We start from the raw sequence: 15,366 nt of genomic DNA on the forward strand, positions 1-15,366 counted from the left end.
TCGTTGATATTGATTATTCATTCACATGAGAATGATCATGATATACAATGATAAATCATAAGATATTATAATTCCATTGTATACTATAGCTCTTCTCATAGTAATAATGAATATTAAGGATTGTCACGTTTATATTCTAATGTGAATGATCATCGTATAAACTATAACGAACTTACAAAAATTCAACGATTTCTCGTCGTATAAGAAAGTGATAGAATCACCAAATGCTTAGCATAGATTGATATATTTAGAGTTGTAGCTGAGTTAATTCCGAATGACATATATGCCTCAAGGTTGTAGCTGAGTTAATTCCGAATGACATATTTAGAGTTTGAAATAAATTATCAAAGTTCAAAGATGTTTGTAGCTTTAAAACAACATATATGTAATCACTTGGGATTTATGTTAGTGGGGATGAATATGAGTCGGTTTAGGTAAGTTTTTGACTAAAACGGGCGTGTTCGGTAAAATTAGCCGGTAGTGGGTGACTTGTTGCGGGTAGCTTGTAGCGTTTTGTTAAACGCTACATGAAGCAGCATTTGGATTTGTAGCGTTTTGTTTAAACTAAACGCTAGAAGCTTGTAGTGCCGAACGAGACTTTCTGTTCAAAACGGAGCGTTTTGTTAAACGCTAGAAGCTAGAAGCTCTCAAACGCTCCGTGCCGAACACGCCCTAAAACCGAACCCAAATCGTAGAAGGTTTTTTTCGGTTTTAAAACTCTTGGGGGGGTCGGATTTTGTATGGGTCGGTTTTGAGTTTTCAGTTTGAACCCGTGGGTTTGTGGGTTCATAGCTTTTCGGATTTTCGGATTCAAACTCACTGAAAGCTCTATAAAGTATATTGCTATAAAGTATAAACGGTTTTGAATCCAATTTTATATTTCAAATACTAAAAATACTATTAACTAATAAGTAATAACCACTTTAGAGTATTTTCATTTTTCTTAAACATAAAATATGTATAATAAATATTATTAATATAATAAATATAATAAATATTAAGTAATATGTATGGTGAGCCGGTTTTTATCATGTTTTAACACCATGGGTCGGTTTAGTTTTGTTGGGTGGGTTTATAATACAAAACCGAACCAAACCAATAATATCGATTTTTTCTAAAAATATAAACTCGCTTCGTCGGTTTTTGTCGGGTTTTCGATTGTATCGTTTTTTGGTTTCCAGTTTGATTTTTGCTCAAATCACACAAACTTCAATATTGAATGACTTGTGCTAAAAAACAAGTTTAAGTGATAAGTTTGTCTTAAAAAAATATAAACATATAATTGCTAATCGATTAGGTTGGTGGTATGAATCCCTCCCTCAACATCATTTTTTTTGTCACATCACCTGCCATGTCATTATCTACACTTTGTTTCGACTAGAAAATGGTCACCACACACCACACCATTTTAATTTTCATGTCACATTTTTTAGTTTTTTTTTTCGTTTTTAATAAATAACAAATAATTTTATAAAACATAAGATTTAAACAAAACCCTTACATTTTAATTGAAAAACACTAAAAAAAACATTACGATAAATAAAAATCATACAATGGGAACTAGTTTAAATTTAATCCATAATTTCTTCTCGAATCTTTGCCTTCAACGTTAGCAAAACTTCAAGATCTTCGGGCGCCAAATTTTTGGTGTTCATCCTTAGAATTGGCAAGTTATTGAGGAGTTCTTGTTGTTGTTGGAGTGCTTCTTCTCGTCCTCGTCGTTCCTGCTCAACCCTTATTGTAGTCGAGGAATTTTTAAGTACTTACGTCTCAGTATATTTTTCTCTTGTTGCACTACTATGTGCTCCTTGAATTTCTCTTCTATTTCTGTCATGTACTTCGCTTTCCTTTTGGGGGTGAGGTGAGGTTGAAATAGTTTTGTCGGTATAACAATTGCCATGAACCTTGGGTGTTAAGTAAGTTAAAATAAGACTCGTAATTAGCGAATCTTGTGGTGTTTGGATGTGAGTATGGGTTTGTTGGATGGGGGTTTAGGTTTTGATCCATTTTTGTAGCTGTGAAAAATAGAGAGAAAGGAAAGAATGGTGTAAAAAAGAGAAATAGATTAGTATGTATTTATAGGTAAAAAAAATTCTAAAAAATGGACCGTTGAATAGTCATGAGACCATTTTATGCATTTTAACCGGTATGGAGTTTCGTTGAAGACATCCCATATCTACATTGGGTTTGGGCGGGGGGGGGGGGGGTGTCCCAAGGTGGCCACAACCTAGAGGAGTGACACATCAGCCTCCTCCACTGCGTTAAAGTCTCATACCGAGTACCGTCCAACCTTATAGCTATATGTTGTGGTGAAGTCTCAATGCTTAACATATTTTTTTTATAAAAGCACATTTAATCCAAGATTCAATAAATGGTTGGTATGATAGTCTTTGATGTTTTCTTTTAGCTTTTGATAGTTACAGGTCCAAAATTATTAGTAGGAAGGGGAACAAAAACTAATCTCACAAGAAAAAAAAAATCGAATTCCTATAAAAGAACAATTAAATTGTTTTTCTTGGTCAATAAACCAGTGTTTTGTCCCATGAAAATTAAAATAATAAGTCGAAGTTAAAAAATTTAAAGCTGAAAATGTTCAAAGTTTTATATATACAATTTTCTTTCTTTTGCAAAAAAAAATAAAAATAAAAAATAAGTATTATCCCTCTATTATTACCTGCCTTTCAAATACAATCTTCACCCCAACCAAACAACTGAAAAGTGAAAACCGAACAAATCAGCTCGGCCGGTTAGCTGGGAGATGAGAAGCACCACCACTCTTCTCATGCTTAGCTCCTCCGTTTCCACCACTCCTCCGCCTCTTCCCAAACACACTCTACCTACCACTAACCCTAAACAACCCTCCAAACAATCAAAACCACAACCACCCATCCTCCTCGTCTTCTTCTCACTCTTACTCTCACCGTCCTCCTCTCCTATCCATTGTCAGGTGGGGATCCCATGACTTTATGGGACTGTTTTATCCATGGGTTTATAGACACTATATATCTAGAAGGAACTAATCTACATTGCATTAGTGAATTTCCATCATCCATTCAATCCATAATCTGAAGCTACAAAACAAGATTTTCTAAACAAGAGAGGGGATTAGTCATTAAAATGTATTCTAGTTATCCAATCTTTGATGAAGACCATTTAATTTTTGCATTAATGATCAATGTCGTTGTATCAATCAAAAATAAACCAACTAACCTACGTAGATAGGGTAAGTCGGGTCGAATCCACAAGGAGTTCGTGGTCAAACTATGTGTCAAAATAGTCAATGGAAAATGGATTACTTGTAATCGTGACAAAAAGGTTTAAACAAAGATTAACCAAAAAATACTTGAAAATTTATTAGTTAAACAAAACTTTAAATGAGAAAAGTAAGGTACTCCCGGTTCAGTTGTCGGACAATTCAGATTCACACACTTTCTTCCCTAGAATCCTAATTCAATTACTTAGACGCAAGTCACGCAATTGGGGTTTATTAACTTGTAACACATAGTTTTGGGCACACTCGATGTTCATTCAACTAGTTGTCTTACTCCTTTATGTCTAAATGGATTATGAACAATTAGTGAACTAACAATAAAATGTCTTTCAACTACCTATTACCATATTAAGATTCAATATCATAAGTTGAAATAATATATGTTGATTCAGTCACTTGTCTTTATTCCTAAACTAATTGAACTTGGAACAAATGATGAATTGACAATAGACTATCTTAATTATGACATCAAACAATTCATACAACCCAATTTCAATTATTATTACCAAAAGATTATCATATAAAACATAGAATAACAATTGAAATTAACTAGAATCAAGTAATAATCAAGTGTGTTCATCCAAAAGTCCTAAACATCCCTGGAAGTAACCCTAATGATTTAGCCTTCCATTGAGTTCATAAAAACACTAACTTGGATGAAATAAATGAAATGCATAATAGAATTCATAATCAAACTTAGAATCATCAAACAAATGTAGCCTAATGATTATCAAAGTATAGAACAGTAAACCTTGGGGAAGAAGAAATAATTTCTGGAGAATAAAGAATTGATGAAGATAACCAATGAAATGATCTTCAAATGTTGCTTGATGATGAGTTGAATCGAATCTTGCCTTGAATCCAGATTAAAATGGAATGGATTTGTGTTTCCAAATGTTTCCAAGGGTTTTAGAAGCCTCAAAAACGCAGGAAAAACTCTGAAAATCGGAGGCGGTAACCCTAAAAACGAATGCATAAGTCCCTATTTATATTATTTGGCAAAAAATAGTGAAACTGGGCGATGTGGGACGTTGGACGTCCTAGGAAACGTCTTAGACGTCGTGTATAACGCCCAGGCGTTCTTTGTACGTCTTTGCATGCCTTTTGTCGTCCTTGAAATACATTAAAAAATAGCGAAAAACGTCAGACGTCTTAAGGGACGTCTTAGACGCGTTCTAGGACGTTCATCTTTGAATGCTATGCTTTCCGAAACACACCGTTCCAACACGGGACACCCCTAAAACGTCAATACGTCCTAGGGGACGTCTTAGACATCATGTAAGATGCCGACGGAGGTCCTTCCTTCTTTCCTGCTCCGAAATTTGCCCAGACGTTGACTGTTTGACTTGGACGTCCTAGGGGACGTCTTAGACGCCTTGAGGCGTCCTTCATCTTCTGTGCAAGTTTTGGTGGTCAAAACGACATAATTAGCGGAAACACAAAACACGAAAGTTGTAGCAAATCTTGTCTAGTTTCCAGAACTTCTTTACTCATATCAATAGGAGCTCCAGAACTTGAGATATGACCAAAACATTGAAGCGTGGTCAATTTTCCCAGCAACATTTCTTCATTCCTTTAGCAATTCGCTTTATTTGCAGGTTCCACCCACTTTTAGTACAATATATTGACCTGCATATGAAGTCCAACAACTTATCAAAGTAGTGTCATTCTTGGACAATTATACATCAATTCAACAGATTTATGACAATTTAGTACATTCTTTAAATAGACTTATCAATTAACAGGTGTTTATCTTGCATCATCTCAAATAGGCAGTGGAAAAGATCAAAGATCACGAGTTAGAATAAATTATGCAATCAAAACATTTGTTATCTATTCTCTAACCGATAATGAAATTACTCCCGACACATTGAAATCATTAGAAACTTTCGAACAACCATTCAAAAAAATTTCTCATCATTTAGTTGAATTACCTGCTAAATTAGAAAAACAACTTTGCAAACATGTTATGCATGCACCAAGACACAATTGTAGTCACTGCAATGAAAATACAGAAGAAACACATTTCATGGAAGCGATGGATGAATAACAAAAAAGAAGTCGTAAGCAATGATGTTTGAAGACAAGAAGTCGTAAGCAATGACGATTGAAGACAATTATAAATACCAATTGTCGTTTGTAAAAATATAAATAATGTGAGTGTGATGTGAGTATTGTCATATAATTTGTAATAATGTAGGATTGTCGTTTCTCAAAACATGAGAACGTGAAAGTGTATTGTACTAGATTTTCATCCAGACACTTGTCGTTTATAATTATGTAAAGACTTCTAAAGAGTCCTCCTTATGTATAAATAGGGCGTTGTTGAATTAAAAAATCAACTTTGCAAACATATTATGCATGCACCAAGAAACAATTGTAGTCATTGCAACGGAAATACGGAAGAAACACCTTTCATGGAAGCGGTGAATGAATAACAAAAAAGAAGTCGTAAGCAATGACGTTTGAAGACAAGTGACTGGATTCTCATCCAGTCACTTATCGTTTATAATTATGTAAAGACTTCTAAAGAGTCATCCTTGTGTATAAATAGGGCGTTGTTGAATTAAAAAATCAATTTTGCAAACATATTATGCATGCACCAAGAAATAGTTGTAGTCATTGCAACGGAAATACGGAAGAAACACCTTTCATGGAAGCGGTGAATGAATAACAAAAAAGAAGTCGTAAGGAATGACGTTTGAAGACAAGTGACTGGATTCTCATCCAGTCACTTGTCGTTTATAATTATGTAAAGACTTCTAAAGAGTCCTCCTTGTGTATAAATAGGGCGTTGTTGAATTAAAAAATCAACTTTGCAAACATATTATGCATGCACCAAGAAACAGTTGTAGTCATTGCAACGGAAATACGGAAGAAACACCTTTCATGGAAGCGGTGAATGAATAACAAAAAAGAAGTCGTAAGCAATGACGTTTGAAGACAAGAAGTCGTAAGCAATGACGACTATAGACAATTATAAATACCCATTTTCGTTTGCAAAAATATAAATAATGTGAGTGTTGTGAGTCTTGATGTGAGTCTTTAGGGTGGGGGTCTCAAGGTGGCCGAAGCGTGGAGGAGTGACACATCAGCCTCCTCCACTGCGTTCAAGTCTCATACCGAATATCGACCCACCGTATAGCTATATGTTGGGGTGAAGTCTCGATGCTTAACATATGTTTTTATAAAAGCACATTTAATCCAAGATTCAATAAATGGTTAAATGATAGTCTTTGATGTTTTCTTTTAACTTTTGATAGTTATAGGTCCAAAATTATTAGTAGCAAGGGAACAAAAACTAACGTCACAAGAAAAAAAACTCAAATTCCTATAAAAGAACAATTAAATTGTTTTTCTTGGTCAATAAACCAGTGTTTTGTCCCATAAAAATTAAAATAATAAGTCGACAGTTACAAAATTTAAAGCTGAAAATGTTCAAAATTTATATATACAATTTTTTTTCTTTTGCAAAAATATAAAAATAAAAAATAAGTATTATCCCTCTATTATTACCTGCCTTTCAAATACAATCTTCGCCCCAACCAAACAACTGAAAAGTGAAAACTGAACAAATCAGCTCGGCCGGTTAGCCGGGAGATGAGAAGCATCACCACTCTTCTCATGCTTAGCTCCTCCGTTTCCACCACTCCTCCACCTCTTCCCAAACACACTCTCCCTACTACTAACCCTAAACAACCCTCCAAACAATCAAAACCACCACCACCCCCATCCTCCTCGTCTTCTTCTAACTCTCACTCTCACCGTCCTCCTCTCCTATCCACTGTCAGGTGGGGGGAACATCGCCAGAGCCACAATCGGATCAACTACTATGCCGAACTAGCTTCGAAGCTCGTGGAAGATGGCAGGTTCGAGGATGTTTTCATGATTGTGGAGACGGTTACTAGCGGCGGCGGTAGTTCTGCCTTGAAGCCTGTCGAATTTGCAGCACTGTTGAATTCGGAGCTTGTTTCTAAGGGGATTTTGAGTGTGATTGAGAGCGATGGGGGCGTGAGGAATCTGATCAAAGTGTTAACCGGTTTTCAGAAATTAGGGATTGGTGGTGCTGGTGCAGTGGAAGTTTTTCTGTCCGATAGATCTGTTATGGGGGCAATTGGACGAGAATCCATGAAGATTTTGAAATGTGGTGGTGTGGAGGAGGTTGTTGATCTCATGGAAACGCTGTCTGGTAAATTTTCGTAAACTCATTGAGTAATGTGTAGTAGTCCCCTTTGCGTAATACATTTATGATTTATCTTCTTCTACCCCCTCAATGTGGTGCAGGATTTCATATATCTATCGAAGATGTTGTGGAACCAATTGAGGTTATACGAAACTGTGTCAACAAAAGAAATCCACATGCGGCCATAAGGTAAAGTTAGTTTCCTACTTCCGATAATTATATATCTATGATTCTATGCTTTCTGTTCTGCTTCATTCATGTTTCCTGTTCCTTGATGCTAACTAGCTCCTTTTGCAGATACTCGGGTTTGTGTACCCACTCTGATGAGATATTCTGTACTGCAATTCATGAATTTGGAAAGAGAGGAGATATGGCATCTGCACTAACTGTTTTTGAAGCATCCAAACATAATCTGGGTTGTGTAAATATGTATGCTTATCGCACAATCATAGATGTATGTGGTCTTTGTTGTGACCATTTGCAATCTAGGTCCATATATGAGGTATGCTAATGCTCATAAATCATAATATACCAACTTCCTTGAAATTTTGGATGGTGTTTCTTCTATTTATGCATCAAAGATGTTCTTTATTGATCATGGTTCATTTATAGTAGATTTTCTTCTGTGAATTTGGTGCAGGAGTTAAGTGCTCAAAACATCAACCCAAATCTGTATGTATTCAACAGTCTTATGAATGTAAATGCCAGTGACCTGAGCTACACGATGAATATATACAAACATATGCAAGTAATAATAATACTCTCTTCTTACAAAATCATGCATTAGTTTTACAAGAATTTTGACTAATTCAGTTTACCTATTCAGAATGTGGGCGTTACTCCAGATATGGCATCATACAATATCCTTCTAAAATCATGCTGCCTTGCTGCTAGAGTTGATTTAGCCCAGGAAATATACAGTGAGGTAGAGTGCATGGAATCAACAGGATCATTGAAGTTGGATGTCTTCACATACAGCACAATGATTAAGGTATCATATTCATCTTTATATCCCAAAAATCCAATGTAATGCTTTTGTTGGGAAAATGGTCTTAACATTTGATTTTTATTCTTCTCTTGTTCTAGAGTGTAGAAAATTGTTAGGAAAATGGCCTCAAAGATTCCCAAGAGTTTTCATATTTGTTATCTGAAATGTCAGGTATTTGCAGATGCAAGAATGTGGGAGATGGGACTGGGAATGAAACAAAAAATGCTTGAAGCGGGTGTGACTCCAAATGCAGTTACATGGTCATCATTAATCAGTGCATGTGCAAAAGCAGGTCTAGTAGATGAAGCATTTGTATTATTTGAAGAAATGATCGTATCCAATTGCATGCCAAATTCACAATGCTTCAACGTCTTGTTATATGCATGTGTAAAGGCTTTCCAGTATGACAGAGCCTTCCGTTTATTTGAATCATGGAAAAAGAACGAATATGGAAACATCACAAACAGACAAAATCTGTCACAAGGGAGTTTGGAAGTTTCCATGAAGGTTCCTTTTAGACCCACCACTTCTACTTATAATGTGCTCATGAAAGCTTGTGGCACTGATGACTTTCGTGCAAGAGGTTTAATGGATGAGATGAGGACAGCTGGCATTTTCCCTAATCATATAACTTGGTCCACTTTGATTGGTGTTTATGGAGGTTCCGGGGATGTCAAACGTGCTGTACAGGTAAGACAAAATTCAAGTAATTTTTAAATTAGAAATAAACATTATATTATATTTTTATTATTATTAGCTCTAATAACATTTGGTCATTCAGTGCAGATTTTGAAAACCATGCGTAACTCTGGTGTCCAACCTGATGTTGTTGCATATACAGCAGCTATTAAGGTTTGTGTAAAACAGAGGGAATTGAATTTGGCATTTTCATTATTTGCAGAGATGCAGAAATATCAAGTACAACCAAATATGGTAAGGAATATGATTTAATTATAATACAAACTGTTTTAACAAAAAATATATATATATATATATATATATATATATATATATATATATATTATAAACATTGAATTCTTGTTTTGAATTTTAGGTTACATATAACACACTTCTGAGAGCACGTACTAGATATGGTTCCCTAGAAGAAGTGCAACAATGTTTATCTATTTATCAACACATGCGTAAAGCAGGGTAAGGGCCAACAATGTTTATCGATATTAATAAGTTGGTGATCATATTTTTGATTAATAATATTAAATAATTTAGCATCTGTGTAGGTTTAAACCCAATGATTACTATCTGAAGGAACTGATAGAGGAATGGTGTGAAGGGATAATACAAGATAACCATCGGCCACAAAACTCTAGCAACAGAAGAAATTTAGGGGGACCTCAAAGTTTACTTCTTGAAAAAGTTGCATCACACCTGCAAAAGGGTAACACAGATGCCCAATCTATAGCTGTTGATGTTCGAGGCCTCACAAAGGTAATTTATTTATTTAAAACAAAAAAATGAAATTCCCACCAACTTTTTCTAACACAACAATGTATTGATTGACATTTGAAAGGTTGAAGCACGGATTGTTGTCTTAGCAGTTTTGCGCATGATAAAAGAAAACTACCATTCGGGTATAATAGAATTAAATTCTGTATTTTACTATTTTATAGAGACTGGACTACTGGAGTATAAGTTTGATGGTGAAAATGTTATGTTTTGGTTGCAGGTGAATTGGTAAGAGATGACATGTTGATAATACTGGGAGTACATGAAGTAGGTGATAAACATGAATTTGATGTAAAGGATACAATAATCAAACTTGTAAGAGATAATTTAGGTCTTGAGATTCTCTCATTAGGACCAAAAATCCCAAGTGAGATAATAAGAATAAATGTGGAGAATCCATTCCATCCAAATCCAAATCCCGACTTATTATTATTAGATAAAACTCTCCGCTCCCCAAACAGAAGACCAGCGGTTTTTCAGAGGTTGAAGGTCACACGAAGGTCATTGTATCATTGGTTACAAAAGAAAATCAAATGATAAGTTTTTGTACATAATTAATTGGTCCCTCAATGTACTTGTAATAATTTGTAACACTACTCTATAATCCAATTTATTGAATATAAATAAAAAGTCATCTATCATATATTCATATGTTCATTTACAATATTTTACATAGAGTATCATTGTGAATATAAGTACCTCATCCTCATCCTCATGTCTCATGAGCAACAAGCTTTAAGTATCTCTTCTATGTTGGGATCATCCCCTGCTTCTTTGTCCTTGTGGATGTATGAGATGTTGCTTATCCCTGGACCTGCAACTATGATTCCACCTTGTTGCCTACACAAGGGTAAAATGGTCATTTACTCTTCTTATTCAAACAGTTTGTTCATTCGGTCCAAAAAAGAAATATGCATACATACCAGCCACCTTTGGTTCGGGTATCTTTTTCAAAGGAAAGCTTCCAGTCTTGTCGATAACCTTCCATGTATGCTTCTATGATCTTCAAAGCTGCCTGTGTTTCTCAAATGATTCGCAAATAAGAAAACTTTAAAACTTAATTTGATGATTGAAGCAAAAACATACTCCGGGTGTAAAAGTGGTTGAAACTCCAGAAACGAAGCTCAGTGCCTTGTATGATGCATAACTAGGATCCGCATATACTTCTGCAACAAGAAATATGTCATTTCTGTTATATAAGTTTTTGATGATTAAATCACATCTCAAATTCTCAATGCTTCAAAGTTGAAAACATACCTCCTTTGAAACCAGATTGCTCAGAGAATGTTCTTGCCTGCACATGGTGAATACAGATGGAATTGTCTCATCAACTTCATAAAACACTTGTCATGAACCCTAAATCAAAAGTAACATGATCAACCCACACACACACACACACACCTGATCAACACTACCAGGTCCAATCAAGACAAGCGCCACACCTGAAGCATCCATCGTATCCTGATTGAAACGCGATTGAGGAAAAACTACATGAATTTGATCATCGTATGTCTAAAAAAAGTGTAAGATTCAGTTCGTAAAATCTGAATACCTTCTTAGCAGCAAGCATATCAGCTCGTCTGCGACAAAGGACACATCTGCAATTCAACACGTAAAACAGTTGGATTAGGGCACTGTATCCTTGTGTATATGAATTAGGGCACCAAATTCGCGCTACGATTTCTCCGATAATCGAAAATTCTATAAGATGATATGTCATATGCATACCCGAAATGACGAGCGAATGCAACGACAGCCTTCCGATCCTTCCATAAATCAGAAATCAAAATCGAATTCCCATTCAAATCAAACACCTCTACTCTCTCCAACAGACTGCCCGTTTCTTCGCCAATTCCAATCGAAGATTCAGCAGTTCCTGCGCCATTAATATGTCAAATTACCTACCTTGTGGATTAGTATGTGAATACGAGGGAGAGGAATAAAACTTGCCGGTTGAGCTGGAGACGGCGGCGGAGCCAGGGCGGCGAGTATGTGATGAAGAAGCGAGGACCGTTTTGTTGGCGGTGACGGAGGGGGGGAGAGTGAGATTATAAGTACAACTACTACTTGTATAACTTGGTGGCGAATTATTAGCATGAGAGAGGTAAGTACGAGTGATCGGAGCGATTGTTGAGAGAGTAATCACCATTTTCCGTCTGAATGTGTTCTCGCCGGAGAAACGATATCAATTCTAGCCGTTGAAGGTTCGTTGACTCTCGTGGCGTAGGTCGTTACACGTTCCTCTATTCTTGGGAGTCTACGTGTCTGTAAAAAAATACTATTATTTAGTCTAAAAACAAAATCAACTTATAAGAACATGCCTTTTAAAAAGAAAAAATATATATATTAAACTCAATTTATCCTGATATCATCTTCTAAAGTTCTAATCGTTATTTAATAAAGTTGAAAGAAAAATCTCTCCAAATATATTACATCTTTTGAAATACAAAAGTAAGTATCTAAAACATGTTGCATTATTTTTTTTATTGTTGTTATTATTATTATTTTGCAAAACAAGTATTTTTTTTTTTTTTCAAAATGTAATATTGAATGTAAATGGGTTTTATAAGTAACCTTTAATCGAACTTTATATTTCATCATTTATACCCATTGGGAAACACTGAGAATATTAGTTTTTTTAGCTATTAAAATTTGTTTTAAACATATAAATTATATAATTAGATCAGATATTATATTTTTACAAAGTATCCTATATTAACAAAATACTTTTTCTTTGTATTTTTTTTCACTTCGCACCAAACAACCATTATATCTGAACTTTTTCTAAAATAACGTCATGCTTGTTAAATATTTTAAGTTATAAATCATCTAAAGTCGTGTATTTTAACATGTTTAACATATTATTATATCGTAAGAAATTTAATTAATGTTATACATTATTTTGCATAAACATATAAAATTGTTGGAAACCTTTTATTATGGAGAACACACCAATCACGTTAGGTCGATACCGATGCGTGCCGACGCTTAACTCCCAATTCGGCTTTCCCCCTCCAACTCCATCTCTGTCTCTGCAACTCTGCCGCAGAATTCTCCAATGGCGGCCCTCGCCCGCCTCTTCAAACCCCAATTCCCATCTCTACTCAGGCGATCACTTTCCACCACCACCACCACTGCCACCGTTTCCGAAATCCAGCCTCAACGTCAACGTCCCAATTCTTCCATTCTATTCCCGCTTACTGATGATCCCAAGGGTTCTAGGAATTTCCAGTGGGTGTTTCTAGGTTGCCCCGGCGTCGGAAAGGGAACATATGCCGGTCGACTATCCTCTCTTCTCGGTGTCCCTCACATCGCCACCGGTGATCTCGTTCGTGAAGAGTTATCTTCCTCTGGCCCTCTTTCCCATCAGGTATCCTTATCGACCTTCATCCATGATAATCGCTACAATTTAAGCCTTGGAAGTTATTCTTAATTACAAACTGGGATCATATATTCATCAGTTGCAAATCCTTGAATTCGTTGATTTTGGCACTTATTTTCTCCATTTATTTCAGCTCAAGGAGATAGTAAATCAAGGGAAGCTGGTTTCAGATGAAATCATATTCAACTTATTGTCGAAGAGACTCGAAGCTGGAGAATCAAAAGGTGAATCAGGATTCATTCTAGATGGTTTTCCACGAACAATAAGACAAACTGTAAGTGGTCATGAAATATAATTCCCAATTCCCAAATTGTGATTGTTATAAACGAATTTAACATACAGGAAATTCTTGACGAGGCGACGGAAATTGATCTAGTGATAAATCTGAAACTGAGGGAAGATGTATTGATTGAGAAATGTCTGGGACGAAGGATATGCAGCGACTGTGGAAAAAGTTTCAATCTGGCTTCAATCAATGCAAAGGCAGAAAACGGTTATCCAGAAATCACCATGGCTCCGCTTCTTCCACCTCCACAGTGTTCATCGAAGCTCATTACTCGTGCTGATGACACTGAACCAGTCGTCAGGGAGCGGCTTCGTATCTACAAGGAACAGGTAATTATTTGTTTGGAGGTTGAATTCACCCTCTGTTCTGTTTATATAATTTCAGATCAAAATTCGAATTATGAATAATGGATCTGTATTTGTGTTTGGGTTTGGGTAAACAGAGTGAACCAGTGGAGGATTATTACAGAAAGCAAGGGAAGTTAATGGAGTTTGATCTTCCCGGAGGGATCCCGGAATCATGGCCAAAGCTGCTGGAAGCCCTTAACCTAGACGACTACGGTGACAAAAGGTCAGCGGCGGCGTAGTTGATCGAGTAAAATATCTGTCAAATAACACAACAGGTGGCTATCCAAGTTTATACCGTAAAAAATTACACAAGTTATAAAACTCTTAATTTTGGTGGCACTTCATTCTTATTGGAATTTTTTTGAAATAATGTATTTTCTGTCTTTGTAATTTATATCATATAATAATTCAATATTAGTACTTAAATGTCTATATATTAAAACAAATATGAGTTTTAAATTAATAAAAATATTTTATTATTAGTTAGATATTTAATTATTTATGTTCTTTGATGAGATATTGGTAGCCAAGATATACCCGTAAAACAACAATATTCATGTTATTGTGAATGGGTTATTTGATTTTTGACGGATCATGACTCATGAGTCCACCAACATCCCCAAAGCCAGTTTGGAGCCACAAGCCCACGGTGACAAATTATTCGGAATGAAATATTTGACTTTTTGATACTCATAACTTATTGATGGTGTATCCCCTATAAGTTTAACACTGGCTAGTTCACCCTCGATCCAAGATATCGAACTTGATCGTGAAACTATTTTAACAACTATTTTTTAGTGAGTGATGTTATTTATTAACTGAACTAGGTGTGAGACCCATGTATTACATTGGTTTAATTAAAAAAAATTAAATATGAAATTTTAACAATTTAAAAAGTTTGAATTTATAAGAAAAATGAAAAAAAAAATTGAATTATTAAAATTAGTGAGACTTAATGTATTGAATACATTACATATATAAACCCTTTCTAATAAATACCTTACATATATATTACCTTACATATTAAATGTGGAATTTTAATTTAATAAAATGAAAAATACAATAAAATGACAAGTGGAAAATAAAAAATCTAAAAATTCTAGAAAATGTCATGTGTCCAAATGAAGGAGAAGATGACATGTGGCAAAAAACCTTCATTTATTAGACTAGACTAGATAAATTAATAATATATATATTTATGTAGTGTAAGGGACCATACTCTAAATAAAACTAAAACCTAACCATCATTAAACTGAAGAAATTAATAATATTATATTAAACTGGTTCTGTATTTGTTTCTATTAAAATTAGGAAACCAAAATCACATTGGTTTGTTATTTGGTTAATAATAATATTGTGAAGCAGCAAAAGCTGAGAAAGTGTAAGGGGCCATACTCTCAATAAAACTAAAACATAAGTACCTAACCATCATTAAACTGAAGAAA

General features: G+C 35.1%; 3 protein-coding genes across 3 annotated transcripts; 2 read left to right on the top strand and 1 right to left on the bottom strand.

Annotated features, from left to right (window-relative positions):
- The first annotated feature begins 6,791 nt into the window (after positions 1 to 6,791).
- Positions 6,792 to 10,549, top strand: LOC145161058 (Tetratricopeptide repeat (TPR)-like superfamily protein). The gene is made up of 11 exons (XM_079080496.1): positions 6,792 to 7,460; positions 7,556 to 7,643; positions 7,752 to 7,956; positions 8,095 to 8,202; positions 8,281 to 8,445; positions 8,614 to 9,132; positions 9,229 to 9,375; positions 9,497 to 9,594; positions 9,681 to 9,888; positions 9,971 to 10,031; positions 10,127 to 10,549. The coding sequence occupies exons 1-11, from the start codon at positions 6,872 to 6,874 to the stop codon at positions 10,441 to 10,443; spliced, it is 2,505 nt and encodes an 834-aa protein (XP_078936622.1). The 5' UTR covers positions 6,792 to 6,871; the 3' UTR covers positions 10,444 to 10,549.
- LOC145161061 (Thioredoxin superfamily protein) lies at positions 10,527 to 12,183 on the bottom strand. The gene is made up of 8 exons (XM_079080498.1): positions 11,857 to 12,183; positions 11,635 to 11,782; positions 11,459 to 11,504; positions 11,308 to 11,367; positions 11,164 to 11,200; positions 10,993 to 11,072; positions 10,830 to 10,921; positions 10,527 to 10,746 (listed from the first exon to the last, which is right to left on the bottom strand). Exons 1-8 carry the CDS (start codon positions 12,053 to 12,055, stop codon positions 10,626 to 10,628), a joined length of 783 nt encoding a protein of 260 aa, XP_078936624.1. The 5' UTR covers positions 12,056 to 12,183; the 3' UTR covers positions 10,527 to 10,625.
- A 655-nt stretch (positions 12,184 to 12,838) lies between these two features.
- Positions 12,839 to 14,367, top strand: LOC145161059 (adenylate kinase 1, chloroplastic-like). The gene is made up of 4 exons (XM_079080497.1): positions 12,839 to 13,276; positions 13,422 to 13,562; positions 13,631 to 13,903; positions 14,017 to 14,367. Exons 1-4 carry the CDS (start codon positions 12,965 to 12,967, stop codon positions 14,158 to 14,160), a joined length of 870 nt encoding a protein of 289 aa, XP_078936623.1. The 5' UTR covers positions 12,839 to 12,964; the 3' UTR covers positions 14,161 to 14,367.
- Positions 14,368 to 15,366: the final 999 nt, after the last annotated feature.

This window comes from Lactuca virosa, chromosome 2, assembly GCF_052849685.1.
Source record: "Lactuca virosa cultivar CGN04683 chromosome 2, Lactuca_virosa_CGN04683_v6, whole genome shotgun sequence".
Taxonomy (NCBI): Eukaryota; Viridiplantae; Streptophyta; class Magnoliopsida; order Asterales; family Asteraceae; genus Lactuca; species Lactuca virosa.

Excerpts from the sequence above, each read along its gene's own strand:
- LOC145161058 (XM_079080496.1), top strand. The coding sequence starts at position 6,872 with ATGAGAAGCATCACCACTCTTCTCATGCTTAGCTCCTCCGTTTCCACC. Across the intron at positions 7,461-7,555 it reads TCTCATGGAAACGCTGTCTG|GATTTCATATATCTATCGAA; the intron begins GTAAATTTTCGT and ends AATGTGGTGCAG. Across the intron at positions 8,446-8,613 it reads CATACAGCACAATGATTAAG|GTATTTGCAGATGCAAGAAT; the intron begins GTATCATATTCA and ends CTGAAATGTCAG.
- LOC145161061 (XM_079080498.1), bottom strand. The coding sequence starts at position 12,055 with ATGGTGATTACTCTCTCAACAATCGCTCCGATCACTCGTACTTACCTC. Across the intron at positions 11,783-11,856 it reads CGCCGTCTCCAGCTCAACCG|GAACTGCTGAATCTTCGATT; the intron begins GCAAGTTTTATT and ends TTAATGGCGCAG. Across the intron at positions 10,922-10,992 it reads CAACCACTTTTACACCCGGA|GCAGCTTTGAAGATCATAGA; the intron begins GTATGTTTTTGC and ends TGAGAAACACAG.
- LOC145161059 (XM_079080497.1), top strand. The coding sequence starts at position 12,965 with ATGGCGGCCCTCGCCCGCCTCTTCAAACCCCAATTCCCATCTCTACTC. Across the intron at positions 13,277-13,421 it reads CTGGCCCTCTTTCCCATCAG|CTCAAGGAGATAGTAAATCA; the intron begins GTATCCTTATCG and ends CATTTATTTCAG. Across the intron at positions 13,904-14,016 it reads TTCGTATCTACAAGGAACAG|AGTGAACCAGTGGAGGATTA; the intron begins GTAATTATTTGT and ends TTGGGTAAACAG.